Source organism: Macadamia integrifolia, chromosome 6 (assembly GCF_013358625.1).
Source record: "Macadamia integrifolia cultivar HAES 741 chromosome 6, SCU_Mint_v3, whole genome shotgun sequence".
Lineage (NCBI taxonomy): Eukaryota > Viridiplantae > Streptophyta > Magnoliopsida > Proteales > Proteaceae > Macadamia > Macadamia integrifolia.
In genome coordinates, this window is record NC_056562.1 from 27,596,299 (window position 1) to 27,616,658 (window position 20,360).

General features: G+C 40.0%; 3 protein-coding genes across 3 annotated transcripts; 2 read left to right on the plus strand and 1 right to left on the minus strand.

The window, feature by feature from the left end:
- The first annotated feature begins 3,037 nt into the window (after positions 1 to 3,037).
- On the plus strand, positions 3,038 to 4,495 carry LOC122081391 (protein INAPERTURATE POLLEN1). The gene is made up of 2 exons (XM_042648505.1): positions 3,038 to 3,335; positions 3,430 to 4,495. Exons 1-2 carry the CDS (start codon positions 3,320 to 3,322, stop codon positions 4,242 to 4,244), a joined length of 831 nt encoding a protein of 276 aa, XP_042504439.1. The 5' UTR covers positions 3,038 to 3,319; the 3' UTR covers positions 4,245 to 4,495.
- A 1,346-nt stretch (positions 4,496 to 5,841) lies between these two features.
- Positions 5,842 to 7,629, plus strand: LOC122081389 (probable xyloglucan galactosyltransferase GT19). The gene has a single exon (XM_042648502.1). The coding sequence runs from the start codon at positions 6,035 to 6,037 to the stop codon at positions 7,430 to 7,432; it is 1,398 nt and encodes a 465-aa protein (XP_042504436.1). The 5' UTR covers positions 5,842 to 6,034; the 3' UTR covers positions 7,433 to 7,629.
- A 40-nt stretch (positions 7,630 to 7,669) lies between these two features.
- Positions 7,670 to 17,888, minus strand: LOC122081390 (3-oxoacyl-[acyl-carrier-protein] synthase 3 B, chloroplastic-like). Its single transcript, XM_042648504.1, has 8 exons — positions 17,194 to 17,888; positions 13,832 to 13,980; positions 13,084 to 13,220; positions 12,744 to 12,849; positions 12,540 to 12,658; positions 9,490 to 9,554; positions 9,142 to 9,364; positions 7,670 to 8,073 (listed from the first exon to the last, which is right to left on the minus strand). The coding sequence occupies exons 1-8, from the start codon at positions 17,385 to 17,387 to the stop codon at positions 7,852 to 7,854; spliced, it is 1,215 nt and encodes a 404-aa protein (XP_042504438.1). The 5' UTR covers positions 17,388 to 17,888; the 3' UTR covers positions 7,670 to 7,851.
- Positions 17,889 to 20,360: the final 2,472 nt, after the last annotated feature.

Genomic DNA, 20,360 nt, shown 5'->3' on the forward strand with positions numbered 1-20,360 from the left:
CCTATATCATGTAATGTATTCTGGAAAAACAACTAGTCATGGATGGGGTGAATAGGGCCGATTAGGAGTTAGTAGTCCTTAATTCCTTATCCTCTGATGAGATTTTGTTTTCTTTTCCTTCTTGTTTTATAAATATATATATATATATATATATAGATCTGGCCCTTTATGATAGTTTGGCTCCCTTTCTCATCTTTAATAAAGCAATGTTTTTTTTTCTTTACGTAAAAAAGAACAGATACAACCATGAATAATGGTGGTATTGGATTGTTCAAATTCTTGAGAGTAGTTTCATTTGTTTCTTTCATGTCCTTACTCCTGGTTCCCCACACATGATTATACTGTAAAATCTATCTTTTCAAGCTTTTGGCAGTGGTTTATTTTAAGAACAACTTGGTTCTTATTCTCCTAGAACTGATGAAAGTCAAGAGATATAATGGCTATTAAACAAACAAAACAACTATAATAAATTAATTATAATGCTCCTTCCATTGATGAGTAAAGTAGATCAAACTCCAAGAGGGATGGCAGGGAAAGCTTAGATTGTGAAGAATAGAGAGAGAAAATAAGTGGGTTCAAAAAAATATAAGTTAGCTTGATGATCACTCTATTAAGAACACAAACAGACAAGCACATATATTGGTATGAGTACCAGATAACCAGATCACTGACAATGAATTTGCCTGATACTGGTGTAGAACTAAATTGTCAAACTGGATTACTAAGTGGTGTTGCAAGTATGCTGTACACATTGCACAGCTAATAGATTCATTCATCATTGTCACTCAGTCACACACTAGAAGCCACATTGATGTTTGGATTGGTCCCACTATTTGTGTTTGTAATTTGTATGTAGCTGGGGAAGAAATAACATATAATTGCACTAGCTAACACATTAATAATGATAAGAACTTTACAGAAAGTGGGCAACTTCATAAATCAACCATAGAAGTACTATGGTTGCAATGATCTTCAGGCTTACAGCTAATGTATGTACTGTTGCTGGTATCAGATTCATTTAAAGGGTAAGATTTTTGGTCAGGTTCATCAAGAAAAGAGAATGTATTTGGAAAAAAAAAATGACATGATTGGAGGTAGTTCCAGAGGATTTTAAATAAAATTAATTTTCTGATTCACTTCTCCTGCATTTAGAACATGATTGGAGGGACCATAACTTTCCAATAGAAGTTTGGTAATTTCACAGTTTCAGTAATAGAAGAATGGAGTCCTACACAAGATTTTAAAACTTCGAATCTGGCATTGGATCGATCTCTACCGATTTCGATTCAAATCAGCTTGAACAGAGGAATATGGAAAATCATAAAAAAGTAGGATAAATTTCTTCAAATATTAGATGTTTGGAATTTTGAAATTGCGCCAAGAAATTTGTAGATTTGGTGAAAAAATTAGTTTCTTTTGGAAAGTAACATGAGAGAATTAGGTTAACTGCTAAGGAGTCTAGTATGGCTAAGATATAAAGGTTGCAACATGTAGTTATAGAGGTCCAGTGGGCTGATTGGGCTTCATTAGCTATACCATGTATCAAAGCAGCAGGCTGGAGGACATGGATTTATTAAAGTTGTCCCTGAGGGTGAGGATTTGATGGGTTCACGGAAACTTACCCAAGCCCAAAAGTAGAAAAACCTGAGCTGGGCTGAATATTTTAACGGGCTCAGTGTTATCAATTTGGGCGAATAATTCGCGAATTATTCGGCCGAACCGAATTTTTCTGAATTTAATCAAAAAATTCGGACCGAATCCGAATTAAAAATAAAATTCGGTAAAATTCGTGATTTTTTCAAAAGTGAATATAAAACGCGAATAATTCGGACCAAACCGGATTAAACCGAATTATTCGGTCCACTTAAACAGTATTTTTTTAAAAAAAAACCAAAAAAACAAAAAAATAAAAGAAAAAAAGAAAAACCCAATAAGCTTTTTTGACCGCTTTTTTGACCGAATCCTCAAATTAATCAATCGAATTATTCCGAATAATTCTCCGCCCGAATAATTCCCGAATCCGAATTTGCTAACCATGTTACGGGCTTGGCTGTTTAAAAACCCAAGGTTGGGTTCGGTTAGGCTTGTGCTGAGGTATTCAGGAAACCCACTTTAGCCCAAGATTGAAACATACCATAGAAAAGCCCAGTCTTTTATGAATTCAGGTGTGAAATTTTGATGCACATATATATGACATAAATCTGAGGATTGACTCTTCCTTCACCCACGGTGAATGAGGAATTTTGACTTAAGGATTTATGTGGTGCATGATGTGTTCATATCTATGTAAACTGGCCTCTCAAGGTTTAAAGACACTTAATCAAGATCAGGAATAGACTCCATTGATTCTGATCCGGATCAGACTGGCCTTGTAATCGGTATTTTCATGCCTCAACCCTATTTCACTTCACTGCATAAAACAAAGGTTCACTCATTTGACATGCATACTGGAAAAATGTGCTAGACAATAACAACTGTTGATAGTGATATAATGATAAATCATTTTTAAATCGTTTTGAAAATAACACTTTTTACCCCTATCTTAAATAATTTTAAGTTCTATTAAAAATAAAACTTTTAAGAACAAGACAATAGGCATTCAAAAGAAGGTTACAACTTCTTAGATCACCACTTTGGTGACAAGAAGGAGCATCCTTTAATATAATTGAGTATATCATGCAGGTGACCCAACCCATAAGAACCCAAGCCTAAGAGTGGGGCTTAAATAATTCTGATTAGGTTGGGCTTAGTTTCAACAATCCAAAACCCAAGCTCCAGTTGGGCTCGAGCCGGACTTTACCAGGCCTCTCCAGGTTGGGCTTAGGACACCCTTCCAGCACGCCTAAAGATCATGTTCATCTTTTAATATCTCTTCAATCTCTTGCCTGTAGATCAGAGACCTAAGCTATTTCTGGTTTGGGCGGCTGACCCAGATAGAATAGTGGTTCACCCGGTCAATGGTTTTCCCAATTGAGTCATAAAAACAGCTAAAGGTAAAGGCATGTCCAATGATCCAATCTGCAAAAAGAACCGTTGGTTCGTGATTCAGGAACCAACCCCACACTGCCTCTTCCCTACAAACTGAAACTTCATCCTTCCTAGTCCCTACAAACTGCCTCTCATCTTCTCCAAGAAGGAGAAACCCTCCACGGAAAAGAAATTCTCATCCCGGTTTTCTCTTGTTGTTTCTGACAAATTCAGAGCAATCGTCAGTTCAATTCTGTACGCGAGCTCTTATTCCGATCCTCCTTGCACTCTTCCGCTAGGAGGAATAGATACCCAAGAAGAGCAAGAATAGGAAAGGAAAGCTCTATCCAAGATGATGAAAGCAGTTGGTAAGCCTCCTCCCTTCTCTGGTGTGCAGTCTATGTATCTTTCTTTCCCCTTTTCCTTTCTGGAAGAAACCCTAACCCTGGCTCCAATTTTCAGCCCTCATTGGTGGTCGCAGAAAAAGCTCTCGCCTTTTCACGGATTACTATGACGAATGGATCGACAATCTCAAGAATACCATTCTTCCCGAGCTTCGTCACTCCATGTCATCCTCCTCGGCCAGCCTCCTCTGCACCAACGTCGAGATTCTCTACCGCCACATCCAGGCTTATTACGAAGCTCTCGACCTCGCCGCCTCTGAAGATGTCTCCCAGCTTCTTTACCCGGAGTGGCGCAGTCCCATGGAACAACCCTTTCTCTGGTTCGGCGATTTACACCCAAATCTCTTCACCAACCTCCTCAGATCGTTCCTCACGGATAAGGATGATGATAATTATGCCCATTCGGACAATTTCGAAAAGCCTTTGGCATTTGCGCTGGCGTGGAAGAACCCATCAGAGGATCTCATGAGACGGATTGATCAGATTGAATGTGGGCTCAAGCTTATGATCCCTGCAATTGTTACCCAAGCTAGGAACGCTCAGTCTGGATTTATTGATCGAGTGGCCGTCGATTGGGTTCGTTATGGTGGGAGAAAGGAGGCGACGAAGGCCATAGGAGGTGCCGCAAAGGCTCAGATGGAGGATCTTGCGACTGTATTTGTAGACGCTAATAGGCTTCGGAGGAGTATGCTGTCGGAGATCATGAGCGCCATTAACGTTTTTCAGGAGGCTCTCTATCTTGAAAGGCTTGCCCAATTCATCGTTGGGTTCAGGGACAATGAATTGCTCCGTGACTTCAATCAATGCAAGATGCCTCTCTCACCTCCTGCTGCTGCTGCTGCTGCTGCTGCTGCTGCTGCTGCTTCATCTTAATTAGTTTCTGAATTCTTCGCTTCCATTGTAGGTTTCCTTCTCTCCTCACTGTGAGTACCAAGGCCACCACCTGTAAATCATTGGATTGGGCTGTCTTTATGGCCTAAATTGAAACCCTTGGGGGAATAAATGATCTGAGCATTTGAAATGGGCTGGGTAACTGATGTATCTGCCATGTTTCCAAAACTTTCACACTTGCATGGAGGATTTGTTATTTGATGCAACTAAGTACAAGGCTGGGTTTGAATACACATTACAAGGCCGCACAGTAAGTTTGAATTGAATGGAAATCAGGTAGATTTGGGTTTAGAGGAAGGCAAAATGATGGCCTCATCCCCCTTGAAACACAAAATATTCGTCCCCTATTGATGTCCCCTGCCACCTTCATTGGTCCCCTTATAGGAGCCAGCGATGGGACCCGGTGGCATTCTTCTTTCAAAAAATTTATGGGAGAAAGAAAGCTACCCATTTATCCCATTTATCGCTTTCCATGCATAGGCACAACGCCTTGTTTTCAAGATTGGGACCCTCTCCTAAACAGTGATCCAACGGCTCTCAGTGCAATGCCTCTATTCTAGTCAGTAGAAGCACAACCATTGGATCACTGTTTGAACACATGTCAATCACCCAATTAGCTATGGGTTGACCGACGCAAGCACCACTCAGGAGAGGAACTGGATCCTTATTTTCAGGGGTTGTGTAAAGATGCCTTGCACCCCCTGAAGACAAAGGGTTGTGTTTAGGTATGGTAAACGCACACCGGTAGCATTTCCCCTCCCAAAAATTTATTGTGTGAAATCACTTTAGGTGAATAGATTCTCTCTTTCACCATGTGGATCGGAAACTCTCCTAAAACTAATTAAAAGCAAAAGGGTCAAAGGTCAAGATGTATTATGCACATAATCTACGTACTTATCTTGTTTAATTAATAAGGGTTTTTTATTTGTCGAAAAAAAATATAAATTACGGTGGATTAATAACTAATGAAATTAAGACCAACCAATGGGACACAAGGTGAGTGGGGTCCGTGGGGGCTTTTTTATTGGCAAAAGAACACCGGAATGAGAAAGTCTTATGTTACTAACTAGTTACTGCGCCATAAAGGCCGGAAAATAAGGAATCAGCGGCGCCATCCCCAATTTTTGAAGTGTATGAACGCTTTGAAAAGTCAAATTACCATAACCGGTTCACCACACCAACCCCGGTGCTCCGTTCCCACCACTGGCCACCGACACTCGCCGGGATAAAAAAAAAAAAGTAAAATCAAATCACCAAAACTCCCTTCTACAGTATCAGGCACCCAATCATAACTCGCCATCAAACTGTCTACCGATCTCACAATGGTACAAGTGTCATGATGAAAACCTCTTACAGTTATGGATATCAGATGATCTCACGGTCCCACCATCCGATCCTTCCTTCTTCCATCTCCCCTGTCCCTCTCCGGTACTCCGGTTTCTCTCTGAAAAAATTACAAACACTTGTCGCTAAAAAAGCCAACCAATTCAACATTTACAGATCCATGACACGACGATAGGATGACCACTAAAATAGCCACATACACATACGAGTGCGCGTGTGTATAGATCACTGTAGAGAGAGAGAGAGAGAGAAAGAGGTTAATAGATTCTACAGTCCATTAAAACAAAAAGGTAGAAAGGAAAGCCGATGATGTTGGATTATTGGACTGTAATGGTGAAATGAGATGGAGAATAACCGACTATTCTTCGCCACCACCATTACCGTCACAACACTCTCTTCTTCGCTCTGCCCCTTCTCCCTAACCCACCATGCCACTCTGCAAATCCATCACCATCGCCACTCTCACTTTCACTCTCTTCTCCTTCCTCTTCTTCTCTATTAATCACGCCACCGCCGCTGCTTCAGGGGCTGCTCATCTTGAATCGGAATCGGAATCGGAAAGTGGCAATTCCGAATGTGAGGGGAGATGGGTCCACATCAGGAAGCTCCCATCTCGATTCAACCTGGATCTCCTCACTAACTGCTCCGCCTATCCAATCTACGATGATTTCTGCCCCTTCTTGGCCAACCACGGTCTCGGCCACAAGACCCACAACCGCTCCCACAGCTGGTACCGCACCGACCCCTTTATGCTCGAACTCCTCTTCCACCGCCGCATCCTCGAGTACCCCTGCCTCACCCCTGATCCCTCCATCGCCGACGCAATTTTCCTCCCTTACTACGGCGCCATCGACTCTCTCCGCTATCTCTACGGCCCAGAAGTCAATTCCAGCGCCGACCATGGCCTCTCCCTTTACCGCTTCCTCCAAAAGAATAACCCAAAAATCTGGTCTCGCTACTCCGGCCACGATCACTTCTTAGTGCTCGCTCGCCCCGCCTGGGACTTCTCTCAGCCCTTATCCAACGATCCTCCTCTCTGGGGCACTTCGTTTCTCGAACTCCCCCAATTCTACAACATCACTGCTCTCACCCTGGAATCCAGGCCTTGGCCATGGCAGGAACACGCCGTCCCCTACCCGACCTCCTTCCACCCTCCAACCCTTGCTTTGCTCTACTCATGGATTGCCCGCGTTCGCCGCGCTCGCCGGACCACCCTCATGCTCTTCGCTGGCGGTGGTGGCGTCGCCTCTGCACCCAACGTCCGCCACAGCATCCGTAGCGAGTGCGAGAACAGTACCGCCATCAGTAACAACCCCACTACTGGTACTACTACCAGTGGCCAATTCAAGGACTGCCAGATCGTCGACTGCTCCAATGGCGTCTGCGAGCATGACCCAATTCGATTCATGAGGCCGATGCTTCAATCAAGCTTCTGCCTGCAACCCCCTGGAGATACGCCCACACGTAGGTCCACCTTCGATGGGATACTAGCGGGTTGCATTCCTGTTTTCTTTGAGGAACTGTCGGCTAAGTCGCAGTTCGGATGGCATTTGCCGGAGGATCAGTATCGGGAGTTCTCGGTGTTCATACCCAAAGAGGAGGTGGTCGCCAAAGGGCTGAGGATCACAAGTGTGCTTAAGACGATCCCTGCCGTTGAAGTCAGGAGGATGAGAGATAAGCTGATAGACATGATTCCGAGGATCATGTACAGGAGGCATGGAAGCTCCCTGGGCTTGAGGGCTGAGAAAGACGCCTTCGACTTGGCCGTAGAGGGTGCTTTAGGCAGGATCAGGACCAGAATTGAAGGACTAAGGACAGTTCGATGAGACATTCATCTCTGTTTCTCTCCTCATTGATTCCTTGTTACTATTTAACATTAATATTTTCCTTCATCTTCTTTTTGCCTTTTTCTAAATTTTTATCTCATCAAGATGATGAGTCTTGAGTTGTAGCGAGAGAGATTTATATTCTTACTAATTCTTTCCATGGAAATACAAGTATTGATCGTAATTAGATTGACTAATAGTTGCTTGCGTTTTTGACACAATGCTGTGGATGAATAATTCAACATCAAAGAATTAAATTATTAGATTGCCCAAAGAGTTGCAAAATCCAAAGAACAGAAGGGTAGCGGGAAAGATGTCAACTGCATCTCCCTCAGCTATCTCCCTGATACATTACGGTGGAAATCGGAATCGATTTCTTCTTCTGTTATGCAGGTGGCTTTGTCTAAAGATACTGCATCTCATCCCCATCTCACAATTGTTGAACCCCATGTAAGGCCAGCTCCAAAGCCAGCAATAGCAATTTTATGGCCTGATTGCACCTTCCCATTTCGAACAGCTTCATCTAATGCCAAAGGAATGGATGCAGCACTGGTGTTACCATAATTAGCCAAGTTGGATATAACACGCTCTGCTGGGATCTCTAAACGGGCTGCAACTGCATCAATGATTCTTTGGTTTGCCTGCATTAGAACTCTTGTTATATCATTGCACATCTGATAATCACAGTAGTTTCAGTATTCATTTTGTCCCACCTAAAAATCTTGATGCCAAAGAACAATGAAAGTGAGATTGTCTTACAAACTCTTGGCTGCAATAGCCAAGGATTGAAAGATGGGTATTAGATCAGGGATCTGTTCAAGCTGATCCCCTGCTCTTAAGTGGATTCACCCCTACCACTTTGATGATTCAACTGGATGAGATGATTGATGTCATGGATCCTTATAGACATTGCCCCTGAAGCGTTTCATGTACTCCCATTGATTTTCTTTAATTTTTCTTTTTCAAGTTCTTTTCAGTGACCCCCACAGGGTATAGGGAAGGGGGGGTATATATACACAGCCTTTCTCCTGCTTCACAGAGAGGTTTCAGTGATTCATACTTTTGGTCTCTCCTTGTGAATAGAGGAAAGATTGTGTGAAGAGATTGATTTTATTTAGAAGGTTGTTGGAACTTGGAAGAAACTTTTTCCAGACTCCAAAAGGAGGAATAAATGCAAGAGTTTAAACTATTATTGGTTATTTCACTCTGGTTTTTACTTGAGGAATTCTTCAATTTGTAACTCAATCTAAAGTAGCTGAAGGAAATCAAATCATTCATCAATTAAACTCAATATTTTATTATCACTTGTTCTTGAATTTGCAATTGCACAAGGTCCAAATATCATGGCATTTCTGCAAGGATTGTCCTCGATTAAGGAAAAGGCCCCCTTACCTATATCACTACAACTCTTGGTCGGCACATGTTTTCTTTATCCCCCTTTTTCCCTGGTTATTTAGGTAGACAGAATAAGCCGAATGTAACTGGGGTGAATAAAGTAAAAACTCACGGTTGAGTAGGTGAGTGCAAGATGGTTCCCACCCAATACAGGGGTGAAGAACATAAACAATGGCTGCATGAATTGTGGTGCAACCCACAGTGAATACTCTCCACCCAAGCATTGGGTGCCCCAACGGCGACAAGTGACAATGCTTTATGAGTATCAACTACCCAAAGTAGGGGACCTAAATTAGTATTAGTTTCTATAATACCTGATGAAGTAGCAACCAATCAATGTTGGCCCCGGTGAGACCAGCGTTTGCAAGAGCAGACTCAATCGACTGTGGCACACACCTAACTGCAAAGCGGAATACCTCTGCGCCATTCATTTGGATACATGAGTAAGAGGAACGTCTTGGAGGAAAGCCTACAACGGAACCATTAGATCCCACCACATGGTCCATTTCATTGTCAGTGATTACAGCATTCAAGTGCCTGCATAAATAGCCAGTAAACACTGCTCAACTCAATTTTCCTACACATTTAATGCAACTAGATGGACAAATAAGTTAAAAGAGCCCCGGGGGGCATTCGATTAGTTTCAAAGCAAGAACAAATACTTTTGGCCATCTCCATCACTGTGCAAGTCAAAACCAAATAAGCCATCCTCACTGCCATCACAGGCCTGCAAAATAATATAGTATCAAATGTAGGCACAGTTGATTTGTTTGGCAACAAAGCAGGCAGTACCATGCTAGTTTACGCAAAAACAAATTACCAGTTCTAGGAAATAAATGAACTAGCTTTTCCCATAACTGCTAATGATAACAAATATATCCCGTCAACTAAAAAAAAAAAAAAGGAAATGGTTTCAGCCCATGGATAGATTGACAGACTGCTTTTCAAGGCTATAGATCTTGGGAATCCAAGGACACTCACCATGTACATAACTTCCAGTAAGAGAAGACCCTAGTGGAAGTAGATATTGACATCAAATAGGAAAAACTGCAACAGTATTAAGCCATTTGTGGAGGGGTCTGGGAACACTCGAATCCCGTTTGAGGAAAGCAGTAAAAAACATGCAATCCTCAAAGGTAAGATATGTCTATAAGGAAATACCTCCCAGTGTTAAAAAGCAATGTATTACATAGTTTTGGAATTAACTATTGTTGAAGTAAACCGTGGGTAATATGGTGTATGGTGCACCGTGGGATAGTGTCTGAGTTGTAATCAGAATAGTTCTTTATTTGTTATTTTTTTTTCTAGTTATTCCTCATTATTGTAATTAGACATAGCCTCTTAGTGGGATTCCTACTAAGAGCTGATGACTTATTATATAAAAAAGAAGCTAGACCACTTTAGTGGGCGAGCCTGTGGCACAACGGTGAAGTTGCACTATTGCAACCTGTTGGTCACAGGTTCAAAAACTTGAAAACAGCCTCTTTTGAGAAGCAGGGGGTAAGGCTGCGTACACACTTACCCCTCCCAGACCTTGCAGTTGCAAGAGCCTCGTGCACTGAGTTGCTCTTTTTTTTTTTAGGCTAGACCACAATAGGGTATTCTATGCCAATCATATTCTAACTCTTTCTCCCTCTTCTCCATTGACATTGCCTTCTTCCTTTCTCCTCATCTCTTTCTCTTCTCAAGCTTGGTAAGTACTGATTGTAGGTTTCTTCGCTGCTGCAACTATCAACTTTGGCCCCGGTTCAAATCTGACATTATACATTTGAAATTTCATATAGAATATACTAAAATAGGTCAAAGTCAAAGTTCCTGTAAACCAAAACATAGTCCTTTAAAACCCCCCAAAAAAAAAGTCCTTAGGACTAGAAATATCATAAAATTTTAAAATTCCATGCACATAGGCTGTAGAAGACTTGTAAATAGCAAGACTTGTGCCATTATTGCTAGCCACGTGTCACCAAGTCATGCAAAGCATAATATCTGACATGCAATCAACCAATTAAAACTTTAAAAAACATTTGTGTGGGATTTAGTCAACCATTACATGCAACTTTTGGAACATGTTCATTCGCTTGGGCAAGTTTCTACGCTTGTTAAGAAACCTTATGCGTACATGGTTTTAACAAGAACTTCTAGAAGTTTTACATAGAGATATTCTTCACAGTTTGAAAAAGGAATTCAATAACGTTCAGTGCTAAGGTGTGACTGATGCCTAATCAATTCAGTGACTGTAATCTGATAATTGACGGGACAATATAATAACAACAACAACAACAACACAACTCGGCCTTATCCCAACCAAATGGGGGCGGCTGCATGGATCCAAGTTAGAACAAAGGAAAAGAAAAAGAAAAAAGGGTAAATAAAGGGGAAAAGAGAGAAAGAGAAAGAAAGAAGAGGGAATAAACAATGCACCGCAACACCTCTAGGACATCCCACTTACGAACGATCACAACTCGGATCTTTACCTTCCAAGTAGCTCTATTAGATGCCATATTAGGGTCAAGACATAGCTTTTGCATGTCTCTCCTTACCAGTTCATCAATGGTGTATATATATATATATTGAGTGCCCAACATTCCGTGCCATACATCATAATTGGTCTTACGAATGTCCTATAGAACTTTCCTTTAAGCGTTAGAGGATTCGTCAATCACACAACACTCTAGATACACCTCTCCACTTCATCCATCCTACTTTAATTCTATGTGAAACATCATCGTCTATCTCTCCTTCTCTATTTAGGGTTGAGCCCAGATATCTGAAGTAGTCACTTTGTGGGAGCTCTCTCCCCTCAATCTTCACCCCTTCGTTATTGGTCCTCATTCCTCACTTGACTAAAGTTACACATCATATGCACTGTCTTCATTCTACTTATCTTAAGGCCTCTCGATTCCAATGTAGATCTCCATAACTCCAATTTATCATTGATCCCTGCCACTGTTTCACCCACCAACACAATATCATAGGCAAAAAGCATACACCATGGGACCTCTCCTTGGATGTTACTGGTTAAATCATCCATGATAAACGTAAACAAGTTAGGGCCCAAAGCGAACCCTTAATTTAACCCGAATGTAATTGGGAATTCACTACCTTGACCTCCTGCAGATCACACACTAGTCACCACACCCCCATGCATGTCTTTAATTATATCCACGTATTTGCTTGACACCCCTTTCTTTTCCAATACATGCCAGATTAATTCACTGGGAAGTCTGTCATAGGCCTTTTCTAGATCGATGAAGACCATATGGAGATCTCTCTTGTATGTTTTAGATTTTTCCATAAACCTCCTTAGGAGGTAAATCGCTTCTGATAGGACAAAAATATTTCTAAAACCATCATGAGATGGTAATTTAACATGCATGATCTGGTTAAGAAAGATGGAGCACATTAGGCAGTACGAGATCTAACACACAAATTTGTTTTAATGAATTAGACAATCAGTATGAGGCTGGGTGCTCAACAGAGCATAAGAATAGAAAGTCAGAAGTGAGGATGCCTTATGAAGGGTAGGTCTCGACTGCATAAATGACTTGGTCTACTCAGTGATATCAAGTCATAAAAGATGAATGACAAAAAACAACATTAATAATTACCATCATGAACATGAAGAGAATTCTCAATTCTGCAAGTCTGGCCATAATTAGCAAAGAAAACGAGTATCTATTCAGTAAATTCCAGAACAAGAAGAAGTATGTACCTGTACTAATACAGCACCAGCAGCATCCCCAAAGAGAATGCAGGTTCCTCTATCAGTCCAATCAACATATCGAGAAAGAGCATCAGCGCCAATTACTAGAACATTTTGGAACCCACCTCCTGCAATTTGAATAAGCATGGTTCACTTGAATAGATCATAAAAAATACCTGTGACAACTCATTTTTCTACTAACAGATTGGTTACCTCTTATGTGACAGGCAGCTGAAACTAGACCCAACACAAACCCACTACAAGCAGCTGTAATGTCATATGCCAAAGGAGTTTGTTTACAACCTAATGCTCTTTGGATCTGATATTAAAACATGAAATCAGATTTTCAGAGGTTATAATATCAAGCTATGCATGGTTTAAACCTCATCACCTATGTATCAATTTACTTCTATACATTGATAATAAGAATATCTTATAAAGCACTTAACCCCAAGCTCATAATTGATTGAAAGCATGAACTGCAGCTACTAGTACAACTATAATGGCACTTTAATGTTAGAGTGTACAGATTCCTAAACCTTGTAAAATATACCTGAGGAGCACTGCCGAAAAGATCCTCTGGAGTAGATGTGCACAACAGGATTAGGTCTACATCATTTGCATCGACTTGTGCCATTTGAAGAGCTCTCTTTGCTGCCTCAACAGCCAAACTCATCAATCCATCTTCCCCTACCAAGGAACAAGTCAAACCAAGAGAATTCAATATTTTCATCTAGCGGATTATAACCTTTTTAAGTAACAAGTAATCTTCCCATTGATTGTTCATCATGAAAACCATTAAAAATAAATAAATAAATAAATTTAGAATCAAAGAGAGTACATGCCAAACACGTAAAGGAGAGAAACTACCACTCCTTTTTTCTTTCTTTTTTTGGGTTGGGGGATGGGGTGGGGAGGGTTTACTTCTCCATATGTTTCAAGTGTCACAAAAAGAATGGCAGAAGTCCATAATGTCTCACGTTATAAATTATGATCACGGTAGATGATTGAAATTGAGCTTAGTTCCATGGCTAGGCACAATCAAATAGTGAGGGTCAAGACGACTCATTGTTTGCCATGTGTTCCCAATAGCGCCTACCAGAGATTCCCATATGTCTCAATCAACCTTGGTTGATTGTACTAATAAAAACAAAAAAGAGGCAAGGATGGCACTAGCATGCATTGTGAGGATGAGGCTACCTGAATGAACCCGTCGATTACGAATCCCAGGTTGACTGTACCAATAAAAGCAAAAAAAGAGGCAAGGATGGCACTAGCATGCATTGTGAGGATAAGGCTACCTGAAAGAACCCGTCGATTACGAATCCCAGTGCGAGCAGAAATCCATTCATCAGAAGTTTCAACAAATTTCGCAAGATCATCATTGGAGATCAGAAGATTTGGCACTGCTGAGCCCGATCCAACCAGCTTACACCCATTAGTTACAAGCCTGCAGGAACTTCTTGTCAAAAATAAAATATTGAAAACCAAACCTCAGGCCATCAAGGCAACCTCATTATGTAGCACAGAAATGGTATGATTCCATGGAATCTAGTGAAAATAGAAATAAAATGGATGGACTAAAAAAATTCCTTATTTGAAGAAAGGGCAAGGGTTCGCTGGTTGGGCAGACCACAATGAGGGGTTCGCATTTTGGAGACTGCATTTCTGGCACTTTGTACACAGGGGAGTGGAATAATTATTCCACTTATGACTTATCATCTATTGCTCCAGTCCAAAATGATTCCATTTTGCACCCACTGACCAGCGAACCTCTGGCCTTAAAGAATTGTTACATTTTTAATGCAACTAAAGCAAAGTCCAGCCACACATGCCACATCAATGCAGAAAAAACTACTTATGCAATATTTATACACATACAGAAGAATAGACAGAGAATGGAAATACTAAACTGCCTTTTTGTCATCAGGCCTCCTACACATGAAATCAATTCTTTATCCATTGTCAAACTTACATCCAGAGAACAATTTACAAATGACACCCCACCCCCGGAAACAAGAAATTCTCCAAGGGGTGAGTGGAGTTTCTGAATGATTTTAGTTTCTGCACATTAATTCAAACCCACATGTTAAGAAGGATTTCTTGACACAGCACCAAGGAGGAGAGGGTGCAAAACTAAACCTTCAGGAGCAACAGCTCATTAAATTTCAAGCCGCCGCCACCGTAATATTTGTGTCATTTATCCCCTTCCAATGAAAGTCCCTTCTCAGTTTCTTCAATTCCAGTTAAGGAAATCCCCACAGAACACAGAGAGGGATACTAGATAGGAAAACCTAAGATAAATGCTTGAAATGAAAAATAATTAGCAAATATACACTCCTTCAGATTAATGTCCACTTTCAACAAGCTATCTTTCATACCAACTTTAAAAAGGGCTTCCTGGGGGAATTGGAATTGAGTTACAAACCAAAGGGCAAGCTGAGGTGAGGCATAAGGGATTTATCAACCTTGCAACCAAAGAGCAAGAGGCGAGATATCCAGAATCCAGACAATCACCAATAGCAGAGTAGTTTACTTTGATTAATTGCAAAACCTAATACACCTTTAAAAAAATTCTGAAGTATCACAATTTGCCATGAACCAGCAGGTAAAGTAAATCACTCTGAATCACTGTTTCAGACTAAATCCTTCAAGTTGTTCCATGTTGACAGACCTTCTGAAAACTCTGTGCAAAGATTTAGAGGGTATGAACAGTATGATAAACAAAAATAGGACGGAGGGTCATCACATCTAATCCTCTCAAGCTTCTATAAAGGCCAGCTGGAGACTCGCTGATCACAATAATAAGAGTTGTCATTAAAATACAAGTTTACACCCATTAGTTCGGAATCAACCACCATCGATTCTGATCCAATTCCATTCTGAATCAGCCAGAATTGGCCAAAATAACCCTCAAAGTACCAGTTGGATTGGCTGGAATCGGGATCAGCTGCAACAGATCCAATCCCAATTCCTCAAACCCTGTTCACACCTTCATTACAAAATCCATACCCAGCAAGTGGAGTAAGAAAACCTACAAAATGTGGTCATAGCCATTCTCAATGTCAGGTTTCCAAACAACCCAAAGGATTCTATAGACCAGACACTCTAACAATCATAGACAGTCCACGACCAGTCTAACTTTAACAAAACCCATTGGAAGAAGAAAAATGACAAAAAAACATTACAGATTTTAATATAATTCAACATCTTATAAACATATGCCACTATAATTATCAAGTTATCATTGATCAAGGATCCTGCTGCCTTCTGTTTGGCATCAATATTAGAAATTTCAAATAAAATCCTTTAGCAAATGTGCATTTCTCCAGAGAACTCAAAGGAGATTGCAGTAATAACCCTCTCCAATGGTTCATTAAATGTTTAAAGAAGGCCTTCCCTGGAGCTCTATCTCCCACTAGAGTGGCCTTTCTGGCCCATCCTCCACAGTCGACACCCTTATGAATCATATAAAAATGCATCCCATTGACAACTTAGGAGACAAACTATATCCTAAGAATGAGCTCATGGCAACTGCAATATATTCATAAGGGTAGGAGACATCAGCAATGCTTTTTCTTCACATGTGTGATGTTTGATGATGATATAAATAGAGGAAACTTTGCGCTTATACATTCAAATTACTGAAGTACAATTCCCAACTCACAATTTCTCTCTATTCGCTCATCTGGAAACATTCTGTTTAATCTCAGTTTCAGCACACAATTAATCACTTTGAATGAATGCTGGTGGTTGACAACAGTTAAATATTAAGGGTACTACATATGTGAAAAAACTCAGCTGCACCAAACAGTACAAATGATTTTATAAAGAGAGCGAATCCCAGATTAAGGATCAATAAGTTGTCTAATTAAAACTGATAGAATCTCATTAAGAGAGAGATGATAGCTTATTTCCTTTTTATTGTAATTTCAACTATATAGTCATAAAAACCATGGAACACAAAATGGTATTTCACTGGCTTTTTTATATTTTTCTTCTTACTTAATTGTCCATGTTTTCAAACCGTTTCTAGTTTTTTTTTTTTTTTTTTTTTTCTCTTTTTAAGGAAATAAAATAATTTGTAGAATTAGGTTTTAGGGAATTGAATCACAGGAAACCTCATAGCAAATATGCAAAATGATTCTCAGTTTGATAAACTTAAGCATCATTAGATGCGTCTGTGCCGGTCAACTCAAAATACTAGAAACCAAGTTTATTTGTTTCCTTACTACAGGTGCTCGCACAAAATGCCACGGAAAATTTCGCATTATAAATTTCACCATGGATTGGATCAAGTCACTATTGTCATTCTCATCTCCACACCCATCCATGCTAACTGCCAAAATACGATCACCAACTATACTTTTAATGCAGAAACATATGCCATTTGAACATCCGCATGAAACCCCAAGTTCAAGCACAAAAAATTTCATGTCCATTCCCACAATCAAAACTAGCAATGGTAGATTGAAAAGAAGCCAAACTTCTCCTCGACAAAATGAACTCATCCATAAACAACAAATCCCTCCGCAATGTCGCGGTTTCGCATCAAATGTGTGATTGAGCCAAAGGAAAAGGGGGGGGGGGGGATTCATCAATGAGCATTACTTCAACATTTATACCTGATCAATCCCTAGATAAGGACAGGAGGAAAACTAACCTGGGCACTGGAGATTGAGAAGGGGTAACCCCAGAAGCAAGCTTCTCCTCGCTTTCAACAGCTCTGCAGAGAAATAGCCTTCTTGGAAGTTTCTGAAATTGACAATACCCAGATCGACAAAAGCCGGAAAAATGCAAATTTCTCTGCCTCAGGCTTGTAAGTGGAGGAGAAACGAACCCATATGCATTGGCCATTTAAAGTAGACACCAATGGATAGAAAGATAGAGCCTTGAGCAGGAAAAAAAAAGTAGGAGTCGAAGAATAATAGCTATTGATCTCTAGCTTACAGAGGAGAGACCCAAAATGTTTAAGTATAGCCCATGAAGGCAGGCAAAAGAAAAAAGAAGCAAATCAAACAAGTGAAAACATCAAAAACAGCGGAATAAGAGAGGCGAAGAGACACGAAAAGAAACTTATTTGAAACTTTGGAGAATCCGAAGGACGGCGATGCCAAGGCCAACAAGAAGAGAAGAAACTTCAATGCAACTCTGTCTCTCTCTCTCTACAGTAGCAGTGTGGTAACCCAGGTCTCCAACATCCTAGAAAGAAGGGGGAAGAAAATCTCTCTCTAGAGTAACACAACAGTACTACGCCCTTTTTCGATTCTTTTCATTCGGGAAGCCAGTCATGTGTTCCTCTCCCTAAAACCCCCAAGTAGCCCATCCACGTCTTGTGTTCCCCGCGCACACTCCCAAACCCAAAATAGAAAAAGAAAAATAGAAAGCAAGAAATTAATGAAGGATCCCCTGATAAACCACCATATGTAAGTACACCTGAATGATCAATTTTTTACCCAAAAAATATTAATAAAATGATTAATGTTAGATTTTGTTGTTTCTTTTACTTTAAAAATCTGAAATTTCTCAAAGGAAGAGAACTCGTTATAATTTCGTTTTTGTTTTATAAATGTTATAATGAAAGGTTGGCCGTGGGACTTAAACTAGTCCAAATCGTAAGCGAGCGAGGTGTAATGAGCATCCAATGGCTGAAAGGGTTCGATCATATATCTCAGCCATTGGATGCTCACAACAATTTATCGTTTCATCGCAAACGATTTTGATGCTTTGAAGACTAACTAACTATTTCTTTTCTTCTCTTTTTTTTTTTTTTTTTTCTTTCTGAACTTGTATCGGTAGCTACTAGCTCCTATGTAGGGGTATCAATTCTAGGCCTGCACTAGTAGGCTCGATCAAGCCCAACATGTTTATGGCTCAACTTAGATCAGGCTCAAGCCCAGCATGTTTATAAAACTGGTGGTACACGGTGCAGCCACCTAGCCTAACGAGTGCCCGATAGACCCAACACTTTTTCAAGCCTGACTTGAACCAACTCCTTTAAGCCTGACCCCTTTAATACTACTTGAATTTTCTTATTTATTTTTTAATCTTGCTTGTATTTGGTACTAAGACAATGTGATAAGTATATTTGAGATGGTGGTGATTGTCATTGGAACATTCATCTTTTTTAGGCATAGTTTAATTGATTTGAATTTACTAAACTTGGGTTGTGTGGCATGGTTTAATTGATTAAAGTTCCGGGGGTAAAAGACCAAGAACCTTTGTAACTTAGCTGTTTTGCCCATCTTTGGCTTAATCAGTTTTAACTATGGGATCTTTCTTTACTATGCCTATCTCTGCCTCATTTTATTGGTATTCCTCTTCAAACATATTTAAAAGACCAATTTTAAAGAAAGCTCGTTCAAAATTAAATAGGTCTATAGCCTGGTTTAGGCCCGATTTAAGCCAATTTATGGCAGCCCGATTAGACTCTGAGACTGACCAACCTGATTATATAGCTAAGCCCGTTTAGCTAAATGAATGTTCACGATGCAGCCCTAAATAATGGCCAAGCCGGACTAAGCTCAACTGAGACTAACTCGACCCGACTGCTTGACACCCCTACTCCTATGGAAGCAGGTAAGACAATTAGGTTTAAATTAACAACTACGCTAGCAACTGGTAGCTTTCATTTTGCTTAATACATTAGATTTTGTTTGTTCATAGGAAAACATGTTAAAATCAATTCTTAACCTTGACTTCAAAGGTTAAGAATTCTGATATTTGAATTTACAGATGCTAGGAAAAACAATCTTCCTGGGAAAACAACCAAAGAATGGATCTAACCGGAAATATGGTGATTTTTGAGACTTTTTTTTTTATCAGCCAAAATAAAAAATTCATTAAACAAAGTCATGTACATTATATGCCATACCCGTCCAAGATATCGATTGTCTTTTAGTTAGAGCTTCATTGGCTACAAATTTTAATTCCCCCACATACCTACTCTTAGCTTTAATACACAATTTGGGAGGGATGGGGTGGTTATCCATATCTAAGGATAATAATATTAGAGTTCTTGGCCATATGGTTAACAACTTATCATATTCCTTGTCAAAAAACTTCCTATGATATTCCGCGTCAATCCGAACAACGTCCACATTCCACTTCATGGTCCTTGCGCTTGTCATCCCTTTCAGCAAGTCTAAAGCCTCCACCTCACCACCTTTTTCCTGTCAAGACATAGTTTGCCTCACATAAGATGCACTATCATTTGAAAATAAATGATATCGCCTATGCAAACGTATTTTTTATTTTATCTATGACACTTGTAATAATAAGAGTGATTGTATTGTGTGTCATTGGTGTTAGAGTGTAATATTGATCTGAGTTGGATATCACCTAGGCTTCAGATTTTTTGTGGGTAATTCCATTTGCAATGCAAAACTCAACTTGTTTGAGAATGGTTAAAAAATCTGATATTTGTGCCTAGAAAAGATTCTTATTTTTGTGATTCCAGAGAAAATAACATGTGAACATAACTATAGAAAAAAATCATGTCAAATATTGTTTGGGAATAATTCCAGAGTTAAAGTAAAACATAACTAACTTATTGACAAAAGCAACTAGGAGTCGATTAGGTTTAAAAACCAAAGGGCCATACGCCCACACTCTTCTCGAAAACTCACATTCAAACAATAAATGGTATAATGATTCTTGTTGGGTGTGACAAAGACCACACAAGGGGTCAATATCCACCCATTTTAATGACACTTCTTTTGTTGGTAATCCAGCATTCACCATTCTCCAAAAGAAAAGCTTAAACTTGGGGTAGATATTGATATTTCAGAAAAATTACCACTATCGTGAGCATGAAAATGAGCAATAATA

Bases quoted from the DNA above. Each gene is read 5' to 3' on its own strand.
- LOC122081390 (XM_042648504.1), bottom strand. From the start codon at position 17,387: ATGGCCAATGCATATGGGTTCGTTTCTCCTCCACTTACAAGCCTGAGG. The intron at 13,221-13,831 runs GTAGCCTTATCC...GTTCCTTGGTAG, and splicing joins TAATCGACGGGTTCTTTCAG to GGGAAGATGGATTGATGAGT. The intron at 8,074-9,141 runs GTATTATAGAAA...GTTCTAATGCAG, and splicing joins ATTGGTTGCTACTTCATCAG to GCAAACCAAAGAATCATTGA.
- LOC122081389 (XM_042648502.1), top strand. From the start codon at position 6,035: ATGCCACTCTGCAAATCCATCACCATCGCCACTCTCACTTTCACTCTC.